We start from the raw sequence: 22,519 nt of genomic DNA, 5'->3' as shown, positions 1-22,519 counted from the left end.
AAGCGGCAGTGTTGGTCTTCCGTCAACCCGAAGCTACTCTTTACTTTTGGTTGACCTGCTTTTCACCGCGGAATCGGCCAGCTTCATGGATCTCAAGCGGTGACCAACCTCAGTTTGGATTCTAGCAGCAACAATTCGTATACTGCTTTAACCTAGATTTAAAATGTAAGAAAAATTGAAACATTCGGTAACCACAATAAATGGAAGAATAAACATAATTAGTAACTTTGCAACTTGCAAGTAATATTGCTTTTAGGTGCCGGTAAAATATCTATCGAGTTCGGCTCGGAACACCGGACCCAAGTGACCGACCGAACGACCGACCATCCCGAAGTTCCGGCCGTACTACTATAAATGGCCACGCGTCTCCGATCAAACCTACTCTTCAGTCCTTCCTCAATCTCAACCGTTAATTGACCACCCGGTACGACACTATAAATAAAATATAACCAAAGGAAACAAAGAGAAAAAACAAAGCTTAAAAAAGAAAGCCCAAAGCGGACAAAATTGACGGACGGGGAGAAAGAGAGAGAGGCGCTCATGGCGCGGACTCGTGCGGGTGGAACAAACCCGATTTGAATATGGAGAATAAATCCGCAGCTCTTCATTTGTCCTTCTGCCGCATAGGGTTGTGGATCCGCCTCCAACGTCTCTAACGCCACCATTCCATCGACCAATTGCTCTCTCTCTCTCCATCCACCGTGAAGAGCGAAGCCGCCACCCCTCTTCTTTCTCCCCTTCCTCCGCTATCCCCTCCCCAATTCCTTCCTTCTCTTCTAGGGTTTCTATCTATCCGATCCATCGATTCCCAGTGATCGATCGATCCTCTCCTCCCACCGTCTGGGGTTTCTTGGAGCGAATTCTCTGACGTTCGATCAAACTCTACCCGGGGATCGATGCATCGGTCTTGGCGCTCCCGATCGCTGAGGGAGGATAGGATGGAATTGGAGATCTGTTTGCCTTGACTGAATTTTGATCGGACTGGATCGGCACCTTTTTTGGGACCGGAGTTTGGTTAATTGAGGTCGCGGTGGGCTAAAATTTTGGTCTTCTGGTGGGTGGATTGTGGGGTTTCGGATTGATGGATTTGGTTCCGAGTTGCAGGGTAACGCCTTCTTCCTTATACCTTTGTTTCTAATTTCTTCTGCTTTCAATTGTTTCATTATAATTTACTGCTATCGGAGGCGAGTTGTTCCTATTTAATTTAATTTTGTGTTGGAATTTTGTATTTTTAAATTCACTAATGCTAATTGCTTAGCATGTTATATGGATTTGAAGGTTTTTTGTTTTTTTTTCTCAACGGCCTATTTTAGGGTTTTCCTTGGTTATTTGTAAACGAAATAGGATTCAGACTGAGAATTGGGAATTCCCTTTTACATTTAAATCTTACTTAAAGTTTACTGATAGTAGAATTTTGTTTTTGCAATGATCTTCTCTAGCTTGTTCAACTGAAAGTACAGTGACTTGAACTGAAGTTGCTTGTTTGCGAACGCCTTGGCAGATGGTCGTTCTATATAAGCCATGCCCTTTATTCATCTGCTTAATCTTCTTGTCTAGCTCTATGTTGTTTGTTTATGAATATGCTAATGGCCTTGTTCAAAGGGCTATGATCTTATTATTCTTCTTGTTCAAAGGGATTCTTGAAGTGTGCCTTGCTAGTATGAATAAATTGGCACGTCTTGAGCAAATTGTTTGATCAGTATTGAACGTGCCAATTGCTATGAAAAAAGTGGTAAATCATTTTTTTTTGGGTTCCTCGGGGGTGGGAGGAGGGGGGGGGGGTCTGCTGTTCCAACTTGGAAGTTGTTTCTCTGATAACTTGGGGGATCCCAAAAAAGGAAAGATAAAAGAAAACTTCTGTTGGTAAAGCGCAAACCAGTGTGGAGGATGGTACAAATTACTTTATCGTGCAGTGCTAATACTTATTGCACGCTCTTAGTCTTTGCATCAAGACCAAATTTTTTTTGTTTATCCATCTGTGATTTTCTTGAGAAAATTCAGGTGCTTTCCTTTTATTTGGTTCGTATGGTATGTTGCATGACACATATCTGGGATAAATGGTTCAACTTCTGCAATTTGGGCCTAGTATGAACATGAAACTTTGTTATCTGGGACATGTTTTTCTAATATCCCACATCATATGTACCATCTTAATATCTTGCAATGAGATGTTCTTTTTGTTTTCAATAATCATGCTTGCATAATTTTACTTCAGGATAAACTGGCGTACTTTAGAATTAAGGAGCTTAAAGATGTCCTGACTCAACTGGGTCTAGCGAAGCAAGGGAAGAAACAGGTTAGAAATTTTCTCCCTTTTTATATATTTTCTGTTGCTTCTTTTCATGCATAGAGGTAGCATTTGGAACGTGTAGTAAAAATGGCATAATGGGGAGTGCTTGGAGTCTGAGATTCTCTCTGGACATCTAAGGAATCTGTGATGAGAAACTGTTTATGGAGGGGAATGAATTTGCCTGTTCTGTAGAAAACTTGTTTTATGATATACTTTTCTTTGGTCATTTGAATTAGGTGCAATTTATGAGTTATATAAAATATTCTAATATGAATCTATGAAATGTATGGAGAAATTGATGGATAGATTCTTTTTTTTGGGGTGTCATTGTTTTTTTGGCAAAATGGTCTTGTATTTCCAGTTCTTATTTCAATAACCTAAATGATAAGTTAATCTTATAATAATCTACATCAATGGTGATTGTTTTGCATGATAAGTGTGGACTATTTTATGATAGTTCTTCTCTTTTAATAATATGTATGTTAGAACACTTGTATAAGAATGTTAAAAATATTGATGTTGGCTTGGGGCCCAACGCTTTCCTGTCGAATTGTTGTATTCCTGAATAGTTGGATATACGAAGTTATAATTTTAATGTACTATTACTGCTTATCTGTAATATTAAAGTTGTTGTGTTTCCTCATGCTCTCCTATAGATTCTTTTGCATCATATTTTCTTTATCTTTAATTTGGTCTTATGTGGTTGAATGCAATGCAGGATCTTGTTGATAGGATTTTGGCATTACTGTCAGATGAACAAGGTACTGATATTGTTTAGTGACTTTTCCTTTTTTTATAATATCTGAGTTTTGATTCTGATTTATTCTTTGTCAGTGAAGTGGTACTTGTCTGCAGGTTTAAATGTTTGATATATGTCTATATCTATCTCTCTATCTATATGCACATACACGTGCACACACACACTTCTTTTCTTATTTTTGTTAATTTTGGTCTATAATTCTAGATTTTTTACTTTTTGCACAATAAAAAGTCCTTTTTATTTGTCAAACATCATATTTGATTCTAACCAATCCTTCTTCTGGCTGTTGTTGTTGTCGTTGCTGCTATGTAATCTTTTCCAGCATGAGGTTTGTTTTGCCCAGATGGTTTTATGTTCATCAATCAAATATTATTTTTGGCTCATTTGTGGTCTATTGTTTTTAATCCTGGTTATCTATAGAACTGTTTCGTAATTGGTAGTTATGTTTTTGTTAGTCTTCATTTTGTTCTTGTATGTTTGCTGTTTCAATTGAAGCTATATATGTTTTGTGTCAGATGTTATGTTTTATCAAATCGTAGAGCATCCATAAAAAATAATTGCATTTGGAACTGTTGTCACTTGATCATACATATGGACTTGAGGCATGGACACAGTCATCTACATGCATGCACATCTGCCCTACTCTTTGCATTTTAGCACATCAGTTTTCACACTTTCCGAAGTGATGCGGTTAAAGGATAGATCAGTGATTGATTCTTCTATGCCCCTCTCTATACACTACAAGGCAAGCCAAGAGAGGAAAACCTTTAAATTTTTAAAAGCAAAAAATTCTAAGATTCTCAAATAGGAGGCTCTACATCAAACCCATGTTTCATATACTTGCTTTTAACTGCCTTTCTTTCTTTCTCTTCCTATGTATTGTACAAGCCCGTCACTTGCTATGCACTTTCTACCTACCACCAAAAGGCAGTTATCATTAATCATCGGGGTATGGTAACTTACACCTATATTCTTTTTAGATGTTGGTTGAGAATATGGGTTCTAAAATAACTTTGCAAAATATCTTTTATTTTAAAAAAAAAATTATAGGGTTTATTAGGAATGTTGAATGAGCAACATGTATATTGGAAGACCCTAACAAATAGTATCTTCTAATATTTTTATATAATAATTGAGTATATAATATTTTATGTAAAATTATTTTTCTATCCATCCATATATCCCTATATCTCCTTTTCCCCTCCTGCCAAGCCACTTGGACATGGATCCAACTACAATTCTGGTGTTTGTGTCCATACAACACCGCTCTTGATGCTGTTGTTATGAAATTTAAGGATTGCAACCTTGCCCTCCTCCTCCTCATATTAGATTCTCACCAAGCGTGTTTTTGTCTTCTTTCACAGTTTCCAGATCTCAGTGTTGGGGAAAGAAAAATTCTATTGGAAAAGACAGGGTGGCGAAAATAATTGATGATACGTACAGGTGATTTTCATTTTTATCTTTAACTTCGTTATGTTGTTGATGAACTTGCATATATGTTAATATATAGTATGATTAACTTGTCATTTACATTATAAAAAGGCATTCTTTTATAATGATGGAAATACTGGCTTACAATATGTTTTGGTGTGTGCCAAATGCCCCTTCCAGAAAAATGCAAGTTCATGGAGCTACAGATTTAGCATCTAAAAGCCACAGTGGCTCGGATTTTAATCACATGAAGCCTAAAGAAGAAATGGATGATTCTTACCAGTTGGATATGAATGTTCGCTGCCTTTGTGGCAGTTCTTTGATTACTGAGTCAATGATTAAGGTAATGCTGCTTATTCATGTTTTTCATTATGTACAACCTTGGACAGCATTAAGTCTGTTGTTTCATGGCTGTAGACAGCTTGGCGGACCATGAAAGTTATTTTCAGATTATCATATTTTGTGATTGTGCTTGTTTACATTTGCATTGCACACCAATCATCTTCTGTTTGGTTGTAGATATCAGCCTTGTGGTTGTTAGCATGTAAATTTGACAAATTGGAAATTATTAGTGTTATTATTTTCTTTTGGGGACCTAGATGTAACTAGTGAGATATGTTTTTGAAAAAGGTTGCCCTGGTTTTGGATTTAGCTCTTGATAGTGAGTAATGACATTGTAGATGTTATAGAGCTGAACTCTTATACTTCGGACATGAGATGACCTGGTTCTTGTTAATCTTTCTTACGGTGAACATGTCATGGTTTTTAATTTATGTATTTATGAGGAAATACTAATTCATATCGAGTTTTTTGGGTTTGTTTGCATGTCACAAAGGGAACATGGTTCTACATATCTGACCAGATGCATGCTTCTGATATGTTTTGCATCTTGTTGATTAACATGTTGCTGCAGATCTCATAAAGATCATCACATTGGTCCCATGGTTTAATTTCTGGGACCAGCCTTTGCTATTACATACAAGAAATTTAAGATATCTTTATGTTATTCCTTGATGGTTCATGTAGAAGCCCTTGGCTTATTCTCTCTCTTGATTCTTCTACATATTTGATTTTAGTCATTGGATCAGAAAACAGAGCCTTATGGAAACTAGAAGAGTAAGGAGCACTGGTAATGGTTTACTTATAGTGAGGATCCTTGTTAGTAGAAGAATAATTGTAAACTTAATCATCCAGAATATATGTACCGATTTGGTTTCACTTTATGTAAAGAAATTATCAATTCCAAATATGATTTCTTTGTTCATAAGCATGAAAAATGTGTTTTGCAAGGGATTCTAGTTTTTTAAACCAAGCTGGACTTTTGCTTATTGTTGCAACAAAAAAGGTTAAGATTTAGACTGCACCACGATTTAGAACCAGTAATGTGGTTCATGATGAGGTAATTTTCGACTTTGGAGGAACTTATCTACTATGTATCAAAAGAACTCTAAAAGTTGGACAATTGAAGCTGGATGCCATTTTATATTGCCGTGCAGAGAGAGAACAAGCACGACTAAGGCATTTCATGATAGCATATTACCGTGTAGAGAGAGTGCATTTTATTTTCTGAGTTTTTTATGGATGTTCCATGGCTCATGCACATTGCATGTGACGTTCTAGTATTGAAAGGAGCATTCTCACACGTAGTTGGTCAGCTCTTGTCATCGATTTATCTAACAGGTCGCTTGAGACCTTTGGCAAATTTCTAAAGTAGTCCAATCTCATGGATTTTCTAAATCAATCATTGCATCATAGATGTCTTATCTAGTCACTTTTCTGTTTTGTAGCACATGTTTACTGTACTGATTCTGTAAGTTTTAGTTTATTCACCCATAGTTGGTCAGCTCTTGTCATCGATTTATCTAACAGCTGGCTTGAGACTTGTAGACCTTTGGCAAATTCCTAAAGTATTTCTCCAGTCTCATAGATTTTCTAAATCACTCATTTTATTATAGATGTTTTATCTAGTCACTTCTCTGATCTCTAGCATATCTTACTACACTTATTCTGTAAGTTTTACTTAATTGACTTCAGTTTTATGACTCTGAGTTAATGGCTCATTATTAGTGCAATAACGGCTATATTGTGACGCCCTACAAAGATTGTTTATCATGTCTCTTATAAGTGGCCACTTCTTTAATAATAAAAGAGGATGCTTTGACTATATAGATGGGTCATGTGCCTCATAAGCCATCTTTCCTTTCATTCTCCCTTCTTGTTTTCTAATTTAGTTTTCATTTCCTTTTGCACCCATTACTTATTTTCTTGTTTATAATACCTTATTTCATCCTTTAAAAGGGTGTGTATTTGCTGCTGTTTTTCTTTGGCTTGCAAACTGTCGAATATCTCTTTGGAGTACAAGTTTAATTTTATTTACTTTTGTATGTGCTATTCAATCTCTTACATAGATTGGATCCCAACTTTCTGATACCTCAAGCTCACCATCTATGCAAGAACCATATGATCTCGACAAACCGAACTTCAATTTCTCATACTTCAAGATATACATAAACCTGTGCTACTTTTATAATGAGCTCTACAGAATAATTTCCATTACTTCTCTTGGGGGTTATCAGAATTATTATCTGATTCTTTTTCAGGATTGTGTACCAAGTGGAATTGTATGCAGGTTTTCTTGGTCATTTAAGGAAACTGAATTTCTATTTTTAGGAATCATTATGAGTGGGGGCATGGAGTAGCAAATAGACGTCACAGCACATGTCAGATAGGCTCCAAAATTGTGCTTCTTCAAAGTTGTGCTTCTACCATAGTAGAACTTTACAGTGTCGCGCTACCGATTGATTAGACATGAACCTGCATGTGCTTGTTTTGCTTTGGGTGTCTTGTTGTTCTTTTTTTGTTCCTTTTTCTTGTTTTCTCTATCAGAAATCCATTTTAGGTCACTTGCATTTCTTGATACCATCCCTAATTATTTACTGTATAAGAGGGTGAGTCTTGGCTTGACGGCAACATTGCTCTATTGTGACCCGGAGGTTATGAGTTCGAAATACATAAACAGCCTCTCCACACATGGATGAAGCTGTATACAGTTGACGTTGCTATTGCAGGAGCCTCATTCACTGGGGTGCCCATTTTTTATCTCTAATTATTTAGTATATGCAATCCCTGTACACAATGTATCAGAAGCACCTCACCATCAGATAGTCTGTCCTGAGTCACAGGCCTCCAATAGATAGGTTCAGCAGATGTTTCAGAGTTTGCATATATTAGTTTTAATCTCATAATAAAGTTATTGTGGCTGAAATTATTAAACTTTATTCTTGCTGTTTGCTAGCTTGTAGAAGATCTCAATGTTACATGAGTAAAATACTTTTGATATGGAAACTTATAGGATCAGCATTGTCATGGTTGTTATATACCATGCTCGTCTGTTTTTTCATCTTTATTATGCTGGTTTTTTTCTTTTTTTTTGGGCATTAATTGACATATGAGAATTGGATAGCCTTTGCATTATGAATAGCATGCATGCTAAGTCGTTAAATTTCCGTAACTACTATAGTGAATAGCTGTTGTTTGCTTCCCATTTCTTTTACATTTATTTCCTTAACTTTACTCTCAAAGTATGTGAAAGGGGGTATTTCTAAGACAACTTTCCTTTTTGTTTATTTTTTGACTCCTTGTGTCCCTGTGTTATCACCACTATATATTCTCTTTTCCTTTTACCATTCCTTCTAATTTCATCCCAAATGTAGATTTTCTGGAAGCAGCTTAATTTTGACTTGTGACAGTTCTGATTGATTTATTTTTAGCTTCACTTTGACATTCTTATCAATAATAGTTTTGATGATTGCAGTGTGAAGATCTTCGATGTCAAGTTTGGCAGCATATTGGTTGTGTAATTATACCTGAGAAACCTATGGAGGGTGTTTCGCCTGAACTTCCACCTCACTTTTATTGTGAACAGTGTCGAATCAATAGGGCTGACCCGTATGTCTTATTTTCCTCTATTAGGATTTCTAATATTATGAACAGCTGTTTTTTTCCCCATTCAGCATTGATTTGATCATCATAAAATATCATTATTGTTTTTACTTGTGTGCTTATTGCACATTTGTATATGGATGCAACAAATTTAGTCTTGATATAAAGTGATTGAGAACATAATGCACATATATCAAGTTTTATATATCTTGCAGACTGCTAATTATATTTTAATGAAACTGATGTTTTTATTGTGTATAGCATATGGATCATTTAAGTTTTGGTTGTAAGGTATATAACTTTCTTATGGTCAACATTTTCTTCCTTTTACCAAGCCAATCTAACATATTTTTGTCATGATCTTGATCAGTTCATTATTAATTTCTTTAGGATTCACCAACCTTATAAAAGTTACTGTCTTCATAAGTATGTTTAACTAGGACTCTAATTGACATGCAGTACACAATACATGTTTATTATCTTGTTTAGGTTGTGGCAGTTTCAGAGTGGGTAATACTCTTAAAATTTGTTAAAAGGGGAGGTTTGATTTAAGTTTACAATCTGGCGAGAAGTGTGATATGTATCCTAGTTTGCTTATAATGATAAGTGATCTTATGGTCTAGGTAGGTATTCAGGTGGTGTTTTCACAGTAACCACATTTCTGCAGAGGATGTTGTACAAGTTGCTCTGTATTGGTATCAGTAACCCATCATCACATATACTGTAGCATATCACAGTGATATGCTACATTACACGTCAATGTGATTTAATTCATTTTTGTATTTACACATATAGCTTGGATTTACTTTAAGTGGGTTGGTTCATTTAAGTGGACTTTATCATTATTTACCTCTTCCAAATATTTCAATTCTCTTTTGGGTTTATGTTTCTTTTTTTGTTAGTTTAATTTGATATGAGCTAATTTATATTAGTTATGCATTGGGTCTAAATGAAAAGTATGATGCATATATTGGACCTTTTAATCTGTTACTAGGGTATATCTTTAGTTTGATTTTGGACACTAGTTTGGTTCAGACGGGCGAGAAGTGATATTTCCTTGTTCAAAGCAAGTCCCTTTCATTACGAAGTTATTCATCCATGTGTTCTCCATGATTCTTTTTTCTCAATCTACATTGGAGCTAAGCTAGTATTTTTTCTCTCAGCCTTGTACTCTAGCTCTATAGGAAGTGTGGCTATTCTTTCTTTCTCTGTTTATGGTGCTTATTTTAACTTTGGTTTTATCAAGAGCATGTTAGAGCTTGACATTATCTGCCTTGTCTAGCTGAGGTGTCCTTTAGTGTAATGTTCTTGGGATGGTAATTATGGCACAAAAGAGATGAGTTGGCCTGAAGAAGTATGCATGGAGAGCTTTGATATTTGATGCTGGTGGGTTTGCTTGGGCATGGTTGGGAACATTCTTAGCAACTTCATGAAAGGCCTATTCTATTTTTAGATATATTTGTTTTATTAGGAATAAAATCATGAATCATGTTTATCTAGTTCTAGTGTTGGCCATCCCAGAGTTCTGATATATGGATCTTAAATTAGTTGAAATTGAGGTTTTCAGCATTCGGCATGGTCTAAATTTTCAGACTAAATTGATCACTGTTTATTTAACTGAGAAATTAAATGAATTTGACCACTGCAGTTAGAAAAGGATGTAGAATCTTTTAAAGTTTAATCACTGAATGTTTGTGCACTGATTAAGAAAATACATGGAAGAATTTGACAGGAGTGTGATCAGATATGACGAGTAAGAATATGGACAAAGTTATCTATGAGGCATCTGTAGACGCGCACATTTAATTATGATGCAGTTTAATTTTGTTAAATGTTTTTATGTTTTAATACAAGTGGATAATTTGTTGATTTAAAATGCAGATTCTGGGTGACAATACGGCATCCGTTACCTCCTGTAAAGTTGACATCTTCTGGCATCACGGCAGAAGGGTGAGTACTGAATACATGACTTACTGTATGAGTTCTAGTTTGTAAGTATGTTGGTGTATGGGCAACATTTGCCAAGATATCATGTGTTTTTAATCAATATCTATTCTCCAATTCTGTATCACTTTGGCTGAGAATTCATGATTAGACTGTGGTTTAAAATTAAAAATGGGTAAACATGTTTATTTATTTATTTACTTACTTGCATGCCAGTGCATGTGGCAAAAGGCAATGAAAATGCAACAACAAGAAATAACATCATTAGATGAGTTTTTTATGATAAACTTTGCTTGAGTTTCATGAATAAGGTGTGACTAATTCTCTAAGAGTCAATTTTGATTTATATACAAATTGATTGGGAAAATTATTTGGAATACTGTTTGGTGAACAAAAAGATAATAAAAATTGTTTGTTGACTGGGAGAATTTGTAAACTCGATTTCAGAGTCACCTTTTGATTCAGTTAAGTTTGTATTCATAAACATGGAATGTCAATGTTTGTGTACTGAAGGGTTTTTTTTCTCGGTGTGTGTTATCTGTTATACAGTCTGTGTTGTAGACTATTAATATATTGATGACTTTGTCCTGATTTGACTGTGAGATTGTGGAAAAATTAATTGTATTTATGCTTAGATTGTTGAGTCTCTGCCAACTGGTAGTGTATATTGTGTTTATTTCATCTTGTACATTGTATTAAGATGAAGGTTATTTATTTGTTTTTTTTTTATGGTTGGATTGCATGGATTACAGAACGAACACTATGCAAAATGTGGAGAGAACATTTCAATTGTCAAGAGCAGATAGAGAAATGTTGCAAAAAACTGAATATGATCTTCAGGTTGGTTTCTGTATTCATTCTTTCCCCTCTGGATTGCTTCTACGTTTTTGTTGGTTCTTTGTGGCAAGGCATTAAAGCAATTACAACAATTTGATGGTACCTGTTCATTTGTACAATTCTGGGTTAAATTTTTCTTGAAGAATGATTAAGCTCTAGTAGTCAAAAATTATGGATTGCTATCTAATATCCATATGGTCGATCAATTTCTGTTCTTTTAATTATAAATTAATAACTAAATTGAAGTATTGTTTGTCTTCTTTTGTCAGAACTTCTCATATCTTGGACCACGAACATTTATCGATAAAATTGCAAATTCAAAACCTCTTATTATCTGATAGTTGCATGAGAAAGTTTAGCTAATAGTTTCATTTTTGAGTTGACAATCTACTCTACTGGCATTATCTTTGGGGTTATGATGGTGTATTTGTTTAGATCTCTGCGAGATGTCTCTTAGTCATGTATCTTTGATTTTTCTCTTTTTTTTTGAGTGTGAATGAGAGCCGTGACTTTGTATCTATAGTGTCTTTGATTATGTACATCAGGGGGGGGGGCAAAATTAAAGTTTCTTGTATTAATTGCCTAATATGAAGAGACAATCCTAAAATGCCTATATTTAGATGCCCAAGGTCATTGTGATTCACTGTCCTCATGCATTTGGGATCAAAATGGCCTTCAACAATACAGATCAGATTTCTAGCCTGGAATCATTTTGGATCATAAAATCCAAACCTTGATCATAAAATCTAAATTCGGATAAGAGTCAGATGTTAAAGCTATCACAACAGCCATGTGTTATGATCCATTTCATTTCTTGGACTTTTAGAATGACCTCTCTACCACTAATAAGCTTTCAAAACATAAAATTAACAATCCCTGTTTGAAGAAGAGAAGCTTCATTTTGTTTTCAGAGTTAATACCTTGAGGTATATCCCATATTTGTGCAACCACTTTTCGATATCAGATTCCTTTTTTCTTTATTCTTCAACTTTAAAGAAGAATTGAGTTATCTATTTAAGGGACAAAACACATTTTGTTAGTTTTCTTCAAAATTGAATTATGTTTCTTTGCGATCAAGAAATTTCAGTATCGGGATGTTGTATAATATTTAACTAGTGGATGGGGGAGAAAACTTTGTTCCTCGAGAGCCAAAAGGAAGAAAAGAGGTGACTTTGTTTGTCAAATCCAGTAATGATGCTTTGATGATGATAATAACATATTGGTTATCTACTTCTTTGTTTTGCTGTCAGATGTGTGTATTTCTTTTTTCTTTGTATTGGACTAAAATGTCTTATGGAATTATGTTATTTATCTATACTGAATAATTCAACATGGTGTTCGGATATACATGGGCCTATTGTTACTGGAAAGTGAAGTTTGTATATGATGGTTTCTTACTTGTTATTAGTCTGAATTACAATGTAATCTTGTTTCATATTTCTTTACCCTTTTTTCTGATGTTTAATACATATCAGAAAGGATCTATCTATCTGTAGTTCTATCCACATAACTATCTGCTTGTGATATGATTTATATGATGTGATCCAGATCCTACTGAGATTGTTTAAAGTCAATTTCACTTATGTGACACCAAATGACTTTTTTATCCTTTTTTTATCTAGAAACTAAAGGTAACCATAGCATAACTAAAGAATAAAATGTATATTTGTTGATTTTATATTGGCAACCTGATAAAGCTCCTTTAGTAGGGGGGGAAAACTGTAGACATGCAAGTGTTGCACAAAAATAACCGGATCTATATTGTAATTGTCTGTTGTTTTGCAGGTTTGGTGTATACTTCTTAATGATAAAGTTCCATTTAGGATGCAATGGCCGCAGCATGCAGATTTGCAAGTCAATGGTATGGAAGGCCTCTGTAGTTTAAACATTTGATGTCACATTATTTGGAATGCCATTTTAGAATTTGTTTGATAGAATAAGTAAATCATTGACCTAAATCTTCTCCTTCCCCCCTGATTTCTATTCATATACATGTTTATCTAGATATACTATTTCTGCTTCAATAAAGATTGAAGATATCCAGTTGCTCAATTTTCTCGTTAATTATCTTTTTTGAATCTGTCAATAGGTGCTATGATGCGAGTAGTTGGTAGACCAGGCTCACAGTTGTTGGGAATCAGTGGTCGGGATGATGGTCCAGTGGTGAGTCCCCTGCTATCTTAATGCAACATGACTTTCTCCATCAATCAGTACCATTGGGTACTTGCAGTGATACACCTTATAGGCTGTTTGCAATTTATTACCCATTTTCAATTAGTTTGTCTTACTTTTGAAAGTATTTCCTCTTTTTCATACTAGGTATCCTCTAGTTGTAGCAGCTGCAATACAATTCGTTGCACTCCTTTCTGAATGTTCCATATTATCTTATTTGCTATTCAGATCACGACATACAGCAGGGAAGGAATTAATAAAATTTGTTTATCAAGGTGTGATACTCGCATATTCTGTTTCGGAATCAGAATTGCAAAGAGGAGGACAGTTCAACAGGTGATTTGAATTAATTTTTACTTTTCATATTCAACAAAAAATATTGAAATGAATAGAAAGATAACTTAGAAACTTCTGTTACTTATCTCTCGACACATTACATGAGAGGTTGGTGTTAGGTTGTGGGTCACTAAGGGAAGTTAGGAAGTTATCACTTTCAATTCTTATTATATTACAATATGGACTCCTTTGTTGCAACTCAACCTTGTCCAATCACTGCTGATAATTCAGCCTTTTTTCACTTGTCTTTATTTAGATAATGATTTGAGTAGGAAAACGAGTGCATCCACAAAAGTGGTATATTATTATATTTTGTTGATTTGCATATATGAGAAGTTTCATGGCTAAATTCTATTTCCACACATATCACCTCATGATGGAATTATAAATCAAGGTTTATAAAACTGGTGCTGGTACTTGGCGTGTCTTACCAGGTGTTGGTAAGTGCTTGGCTTCGCACAGGTCTGGCACCTCAGTCCTTGTTATAAGCAACCATCAGATACTCCATCCATTTAAATAAGCCACATGCATTGTGCTTGCATTTTTTATCGTATGCTTTAGCATTGGATGTTTTGATACAATTCTTGGTTGCTGAGGGTTCTTAGCATTGGATGATTTTATCTGGCATTGTCAATAATTGTGTTTGAATTTACATATTTACTTTTAGAACGGATCAGTTATTTGAAGTCAGTTTGATATATTTAATCATTTGGTGTTCGTGTATAGGTCAAGCAGTGCTTTATATTGCTGTCTAGAATTTACAACTAATGTGTTAATATTATTATTTTTATTATTTTGCTTTGTGTAGGACTTTTCAAGTTCATGGATTTTCCTTTGTGTTATCTTTTTGGCTTTTCCATAACTTTTGATTCTAGGAAAAGATGAAGTTACAATTTTGAAATTAGTGACCTCCAAACAAGGCCTTTACAGTTGCAAATTCATGTTTGATTTGCATTGGTACTAGAATAGGTGTAAGATATTTATCATGTTTGATTTGCATTGGTAATATTATATGCACGCAAGTGCCTTTTATATCATGACTTTTTTTTGATATACCAACGTTATTATGTCATTTTTTTAAGGTCCCATTTATGAAGTTGTGAGAAATCCAATGCAGTTAGGTAGGATTTATCTCCCAGGCAATTTAGGGTCCATCAGTGAATCTTAGTGATGGAATTTCTTTAGAATCTAAAGGTATCTTCATTGAAAGGGATAAATAGATATTTTCTCTATACTCTGGAGTTTCTCCATATTGTTGGTCAGGAAGGCTCAAGATCCCCCATAAGTTGATAATGTTATTAGGAAGCCTCAATGGAAGAGGAATTCTTGATTCCAGACCTCACAGAAGCTCTCTAAATGATGGATAAATTACAAAACAATGAGTGCAATGCTACCTTTTATAAATAGTAAATGTCTTGTTATTGCTGATGATCACCTACAGTTGCATGCTTTAATTGTTTCAATGTCAAGGGGGAGTTTAAAACCATTGGAAATTGACCTTTTGTGAGCTTTCAAAAGTTACCAAGTGATATAATATTCATGTATCCCATGAAGGTTCTAGGTATCAGCAGCCAACAGAAGATAAACGTATGTTTTTCTTGCTCTTTTGCCTTTTCTTTTAGGAAGCTGGAAACCAGTCGTTTCAGCGAGCAGCTCTCTCATAGGTAAGAGGAAGGAGGCCTCTGAGGAATATTTCCTAAAAAAATGCCTTTTGACATGGGTCAGACATGTTAAACATATGATTTTTTTTGACATGTCCTTAAAAGCAGCAGCATTGGACTAGCTATAGCAAGAAATGTCACTCACTTGGTGTAATATAAGTAGAAAATAAGTGAAAAATGAGGAAATGGAAAATGGAAAGATGAAGAAGAGAAAAGGAAGGAGAACTTATCTGATTGGCTGTAACTGGAACATGACCAAGGCCATACAAGGATAAGATGTGGAGTGGCTGGAGGTAATGGGGGACTTGCCTCTGTTGCATCCCCCTTTTCTTTTCCTCCATTTGCAAAGCAACGTATGCCACTCCCTCATTCATTGGGGGTATTGATATATCCCCAGCTTCTGTTATTTCCATTGTTTGGTGTGGCTTGTAATTCCCTTATATTGTCAATCTCTTGATGATATTCGACTCCCTTACCTGCAATAGCATGTTACTGTCTGCTATTTTACCACAAGTGGTTGCATGACCGGTATTTTAACAATTTGTCAAAAACCTACTTTTGCATGTTAGGAGTAGCGAACTGACACTTAAATCCCCTTATGATAATAACAAGGATAAACATAGCATTATAACTATGGAAAAGAGTTGATCATGTTGTTGAGATTCTCTAGTTAACATGAGCTTGTGTAAAGGCTACAACACTTCATGTCAAGATGCTTTATAGAACACTGATATTAATACATGCGGTAGTAGTATGATGCATGCACCTAATCTGAAAACTCGTGTCCATGTTCATGCCACACTTGTACTTTTATAAATTATCTTCTTTTTTTTTTGTTGAAAGGGGAGCATGGGGATTATCTTTCCATCTACCTCATCTTCCTTATTCTTTTTGAGCAATACCTTGAATATTTGATATTGAGATAATGTGGATGCTTTGTCTTTTCCGTTGGACATATCTTTTTATACATCAGCTGCTTATTATTAAAGGAACTTGTTTTAGGTCCTCAACTTGGTACCAAAGGAAGCAGATGGTGAGCATTTTGAGGATGCTCTTGCTCGTGTTTGTCGTTGCATTGGTGGTGGAGCTAATACAGAGAATGCAGATAGTGACAGTGATTTAGAAGTGGTTGCTGACTCTGTTACAGTTAATCTCCGCTGTCCTGTAAGTGGCAGTTTAAATTTTGTATAATGTAGATGTAATTCTTTAACCACCTTGGAGCAGCATTTGCACCACTGTTGTTTTTGTTTTTCATTTTTCATTTTCCTCATGTTCCCTTTTACTGATCTGGAAAAGTCGAGTAACCAGGAATGACATACTGAAAAAGGAAAAGAAAGGATTATATTCACAATTCTGCTGATGAGGCTGTCAATCCCTGGTGGGTTAAACTGCCTGCCAAAGGTTTTGCACTCATAAGTTCTTGCCTTGCATGATGTGTGTACTTAAGGTCAGAACATGAATTGCAAAGCATGCAGCAATATGTGGCGCCCCAAGATAATTTCTTTTTGTTGTCTTTTTGCTCCATGCAAATGGTCTGGTGTAAGTGCAAACTCTTTGCTCAGAAAATGTTGACCATTTGGAAGGAAAGGTAGTTTAACAAACATTTGACCAAAGAATGCATCTTTGTACAGTATTTCTACAGTCTGTCATGTGTTTTGGAAACAGTAATGCATGAGGGAAACTTTCCATAACTTGTGTCTTTAACCACATGCTTCTAGAACATTATAGTACCCGGTACAGATTATTCTGTTTGATATAACTTGTATGAAGAAACTTAATAATAAGATGTCCCCTACATTTAATGGTAGAGAGAGAGACAGAAAATTCATTTGCCCAATTAACATTGATAATTGAATTTGTTGCTTTTTAGACCAAGTTCACCTTTAGGAAGCCTAACCAGTTTCTTTCTTGTTGTCTGACTGATTTCAGATGAGTGGGTCTCGAATAAAAATTGCAGGCAGGTTCAAGCCTTGTGTCCACATGGGCTGTTTCGATCTAGAAACGTTTGTTGAACTCAATCAACGCTCTCGGAAGGTTTACAATTTTTTCGTAGTAATCTGTCTTTGTGCTTTTTCTTCCCTCTTTCTCAGAAATTCTTTTGCTTTCATGCAGTGGCAATGTCCAATATGCCTAAAGAACTACTCTCTTGAAAACATCATCATTGACCCATATTTCAATCGCATCACTTCTCGGGTAGGTTTCCCTGGAATTGTTCTCTTGTTTCAACTGAGTTTGTTGATGTACACTTGAACTTCTGTTCTTATTGTTCTCTTCTGGTGATACAGTTGCAAACTTGTGGAGAAGATGTAAATGAGATTGATGTGAAGCCTGATGGTTGTTGGCGCACAAAGATTGAAGGTGAATTTAGGGAGCTTGCTCAATGGCACATGCCTGACGGTACTCTATGTGCCACAACAGATTCAGAAATAAAACCTAACGTGGAGAACTTGAGGCAGGTTAAGCAGGATAGTAAATCAGAAGGGCATGCAGGTTTGAGATTAGGAATTAAAAGAAATCGCAATGGAACATGGGAAATAAGTAAATCTGAAGACATGAAACCTCCATCTTCTGGAAGTCATGTTCTAGGTAAGCTTGAAAATCACTGCCAGAATATCATACCTATGAGCAGTAGTCCCACTGGAAGTTACAGAGATGGAGAAGATCCGAGCGTCAACCAAGAAGGCGGGGGGCCTTTTGATTTATCTCTGAACAATGGTCATGAGCTTGATTCTCTTTCACTCAATTTTGATCCAACATACAATATTGAGGATAGAATCCCTCCTGCACCATTGAAGGATCAAGATATCATTGTCCTTAGTGACTCTGATGAAGATAATCTTACAACAATTTCTCCTGAAAATGCCTTTGACACTGGTCCAGCTGGTGGCAGTACAATACCTTTTACTGCCAACCATCTTGGAGTTTCAGAAAGATATCCTGAAGACCTTGGCCTGGGAACCAGTGGAACTTCATGTCTCGGTATATTTAACAATAATGGTGATGATTTTGGGATGCCACTCTGGCCAATGCAGACAGGCCCGCACACTGGGCCTGGCTTCCAGCTATTCGGAACTGATGCTGATATTCCAGATGCCTTAGTTGATTCACATAATTCCCTTGGCTGCACAACAATGAATGGCTATGGTTTGACATCTGATGGTGGTTTAGAGGATGCTTCTGGAGTCCAAGATTTTTCAAACTGTCGTTCTAATACTGATATGAATGGAAGCTTGGTCGATAATCCACGAGCATTTGGTAACGATGACCCTTCTCTGCAAATTTTTCTTCCTAGCGGACCAGCTGGTGTTACCATGCAGGCTGATTTACATGATCATACTGAAATGCCAAATGGGATCCATTCTGATGATTGGATATCCCTTACACTTGCTGCTGGTGGAGGTCATGGTGAGTCTACTTCTGCAAATGGGCTGAATCCAGGTCAACAGTTGGCACCAAAGGAAAGTAGGACAGAGCCATTAGAAGATGCTGGTTTGCACCTTTTCCTTTATCAGGCACTTCATTTTGTATGTATTGTTTCTTGATGAACACATCAATAACAGTCTATGACCTATCCATGGTATGTTGTACCTTACCGAATTGGACGGTACCGGGCATACCGTACCGGTTTGGTACCGGTACCGATGGCGTACCAAAAATATCATACCGTACCATACCGTACCGATACTATGCTAGTGTGGCACCAGTACGGGGTCTGGTACCGATGCTGGACCTATCTCAACTTTGAACAATAGCGACATGTTTAAATTGTGGAACCTTAATGTTGTTAGCTAGAGGTGCTTGATACATGCTAAATTGTCTGACCATTACCACCAAGAAGATCAACAAGATAAAACCTCCTTTCAATACAATATCTTAAAATTGATAATCTATATTAAGATATTACTAATATAATTTCATCAAAATATGTAAGACAATACGTTAGTCTGATTAGTCAACAGTTCTTGTTAAAAGGCTTGTACCTAATGCTGTAGTACATCAGTGAAGTAACAAACTTCTCTAGAATTTTCTAGACTTTTTAGGACACTTGAAGTAGGTGTTAGAAATGTCATAATTGCAATATGAAGGGCCATGCAAAGTGCAGATGTTTCTGGCTGGCATTAGTGGGAACTGCATTTTCCCTTTTGCCTTTTCCTTTCCTACCCTTGAAAGAAAGGGAGAGAGAACCACTCAGTGAGGATTTCACGGGTCCAAATATTTGGGGATGCACCACCCAAGACTTTGAACCTAGAACCCCTTCTTCTTAGGAGCAACTCTTGCAGCAAGGTCCAGTTCATGTAGGAACCAGTTTTTTCAAGTGATGTGTTGTGTGTGGCTGTATATAAAAGTGTTCCAATGCTATCGAAATCCTGAACTTAGGTCTGGAGGTAACACTTACATCTCTTATATACTGCTGTTATACCAGGATTCTTCATATGTATTATTTGCAAATGTGCTGGTGCTTTCCAATTTCATGGTATATATTGCTTTATTGTTATCAATCCCTAACTTTCTGCCTCTGTCTTGCTCATGGCTTCAATGAGTTTTGACTTTCTTGCGATCCTAAAGCTATATTTGCAAGTTTGCTGACTGAAAACATTGTTTGTGACTTTATTGTTAGTAGTCTTGTGCTTTGGTGCTGGGTCTTTATATTCATTGTTGTTTAATTTATGGATGCAGCTTCATTACTTCTGAGCATGAATGATGACAGAGCAAACAAAGCAAATTCAAATACCCAAAGGTCTGATAATTCTTTCTCACATCCCCCACGGTCTGTTAGGCCTCGTCTGTATCTGTCAATAGATACTGATTCTGATTAGTCGTCGGGAACTAATGGGATGGTGACTTTCTATATGCGCCTATGATGCTGCTTGGTATGCTTTTGGTAATCATTTCTTCTACAAGAAAAGGCCAGACAGTCCTACCTTGCTGCAAGGAAGAAGAGTCGCAGCAACAGATCACCACTGCAAGTGGTATAGGTAGGTGTTCAGGCTCAGCAATATCCAAATTGCATGCTTGATGAAAGAGTTAAACCTGTGATAGTTTGCATGTGTTCAGTGCTTTGCGAGGACAGCCTCCTCTCATTCCTCCATGTTGGCTAGGTCCGCAAGAAAATTCTTTATTTGAATTGCAGGCCAAATGTGTTTGCAGCGAGCTGTACAGTGCATTATAGGAGATGAGAAACAGGGGCCTTCCCAAGGTATAAGCGAAATTACTGGGAAGGCTTGTGTATTATATAATTGCATCTGGGTTCATTTGGTGTAAATTCAAGTGCTTAATTGAATTTTGATGGCTGTTGGTGAAAATGCTGCATTAGCTGCACAGCTGAAACTTCACAAATGTTGTTGCTTGAAGTTCCACTATTTTAAATCAGATGGTGCCTACGTGATTGGTGCTTTTCAGATGCATATATTGATTAAATTGCTCAAGGTTTTCTTATACAATGGAACATTTTACTGACCCATTTATATGCTATATCTGGTTTCATTTGAAATGAGAATGAGCAATGCAAGTTAGATTTTCTTCTGTTTTCATGATGATGAGTTGCCCTGCTTTTGGCCAACGGCAGTCAGTTCTGTCACACCCTAACCTAACCCTTCTTTATACGTGTCGCCACTTATGTGGCAATTGTGTCTAGCTGAAGTATTCTCTTTATGATTATAGAATTTTATCAGCTTGCCTGGCAAAGATATGCGGGCATTATTCTTTATTTGAGTTTATCAGTGGAGTTTGCATTGAGACAACCCTTCAGTTTCGTGCCTTGGTTCTGAGATAGGTTGTTTATGCTGCTAGAGTGGTGCAGCCGCGGGGAGCCAGAGATCAACACCATGGCTCAAAATTTGAAATTACGTGCCTAGCTTCTTTATTTGAGTTTATTAGTGGTGTGCTTCAATTTTTTCAGAACATGTTAATAATAATTCTCTATGATTTCCCTTTATCAATGAATCATGAGAATTTGTTTATATAGGTCAGAATTGCTGTAGGAACTTCGGAGTATATACATGTTTGCTTTTTACCAGCAACAAAGTTGTGAGCAGTTTTTTTTTTCCCCCAAAAAATAGAAAAAACGATCGGAGGGACTTGAAGCAATATCATCTTTATAGTCTTGTTTCAAATCTTATTTCCCATGCGAGGGTGAGTGCCTTGACCCATTTACAGAACCGGAAATGAGACGTCCTCTCGCAACTACGGTAAGATTTTCATATGACTGATTTCGACAAGCTAAAGGGGGGGAGTTTCAAATTCAACAAAATCAGTTTACTGTTGTCAAAGTAATTGATAGGCCTTAAAATCAGGTGGGGAGGAGCAAAAATGCCAAATTTGTGGTTTATAAAAGAAATCGGCAGCTACATTGCATTGTTCTACGTTTGGCACTTCATCTGCAACTTACGCCAAAAATAAGCCGTTGGTTTATCGAAGGGACGCCGTAAATAAATCAACCCAGATGGAGCTAAGCCTTTGTTCAAGCTTAGCATATTTTGGAAAAAATGCTTTGGCTGCTGTTTGGTTGCCAGTTTTATGAAAAATATATCTTTTAGAAAATACTTAAACATATTTTACTGGATCTGTAATTTGGTGAGAAAAACTGATATTAGATATGATTTAGAAATATCTGGTAATATCCATCTAAATCCGGCCGCTAAAACTGACATTTTTTTTTACCAGCAACCAAGTCCAAATCTTGTAAATTGCATGTAAATATCCTGAATTTTTTTAATAAGCATACTTCTTTGGTTGAATTCTAATTATCGTCACAAGTTCCATAGTTGGAATTTATTTGGCCAAGCATAAAAAATTAAAGTTTAGAAAAAAAAGATAACAAAATAATAATAATAATAATAGTATAAGATATTTCAAAATTTAAATAGGTTAAAAAATAATGATGACAAGATACTAGCTTATTTAACAGAAGGGTGATGGTATGGGGTCATATACTATGCACATAGCAAAATTCAAATAAAAAAATGCATATATTTCTGAAACGGTAGAAATTTATAATTAGATTAATATAATTATAGATGTCTCTTATCAAATGGAGAGGATCCGAAATCCATACATGCACATGTCGCATGCCGACGCCTTCTCAGCTATAACAAAAGTTGCAGCACCGTGGTCCGACGCAGGCTCGACGCAAAGAGTCAAACCCTT

General features: G+C 36.0%; 1 protein-coding gene across 2 annotated transcripts; it reads left to right on the top strand.

Annotated features, from left to right (window-relative positions):
* Nucleotides 1-536: 536 nt before the first annotated feature.
* LOC103706660 (E3 SUMO-protein ligase SIZ1) lies at nucleotides 537-20,892 on the top strand. Of its 2 annotated transcripts, XR_005514572.1 has the most exons (17): nucleotides 537-1,105; nucleotides 2,216-2,296; nucleotides 3,009-3,051; nucleotides 4,415-4,493; nucleotides 4,662-4,824; nucleotides 8,296-8,429; nucleotides 10,305-10,373; nucleotides 11,120-11,207; nucleotides 12,990-13,065; nucleotides 13,294-13,367; nucleotides 13,605-13,712; nucleotides 16,376-16,537; nucleotides 17,303-17,407; nucleotides 17,486-17,566; nucleotides 17,659-18,862; nucleotides 20,051-20,349; nucleotides 20,429-20,892. XR_005514572.1 is itself a non-coding variant. In XM_008790842.4 (16 exons), exons 1-16 carry the CDS (start codon nucleotides 1,082-1,084, stop codon nucleotides 20,188-20,190), a joined length of 2,631 nt encoding a protein of 876 aa, XP_008789064.3. In that variant the 5' UTR covers nucleotides 537-1,081; the 3' UTR covers nucleotides 20,191-20,891. The 2 variants fall into 2 exon arrangements, 1 of the variants encoding a protein (XP_008789064.3); XM_008790842.4 differs by having other exon boundaries at nucleotides 20,051-20,891.
* The last annotated feature ends 1,627 nt before the right edge of the window (nucleotides 20,893-22,519 follow it).

The sequence above is a fragment of the Phoenix dactylifera genome, chromosome 13 (assembly GCF_009389715.1).
Source record: "Phoenix dactylifera cultivar Barhee BC4 chromosome 13, palm_55x_up_171113_PBpolish2nd_filt_p, whole genome shotgun sequence".
Lineage (NCBI taxonomy): Eukaryota > Viridiplantae > Streptophyta > Magnoliopsida > Arecales > Arecaceae > Phoenix > Phoenix dactylifera.
This window is presented reverse-complemented; position numbering and strand designations above follow the sequence as displayed.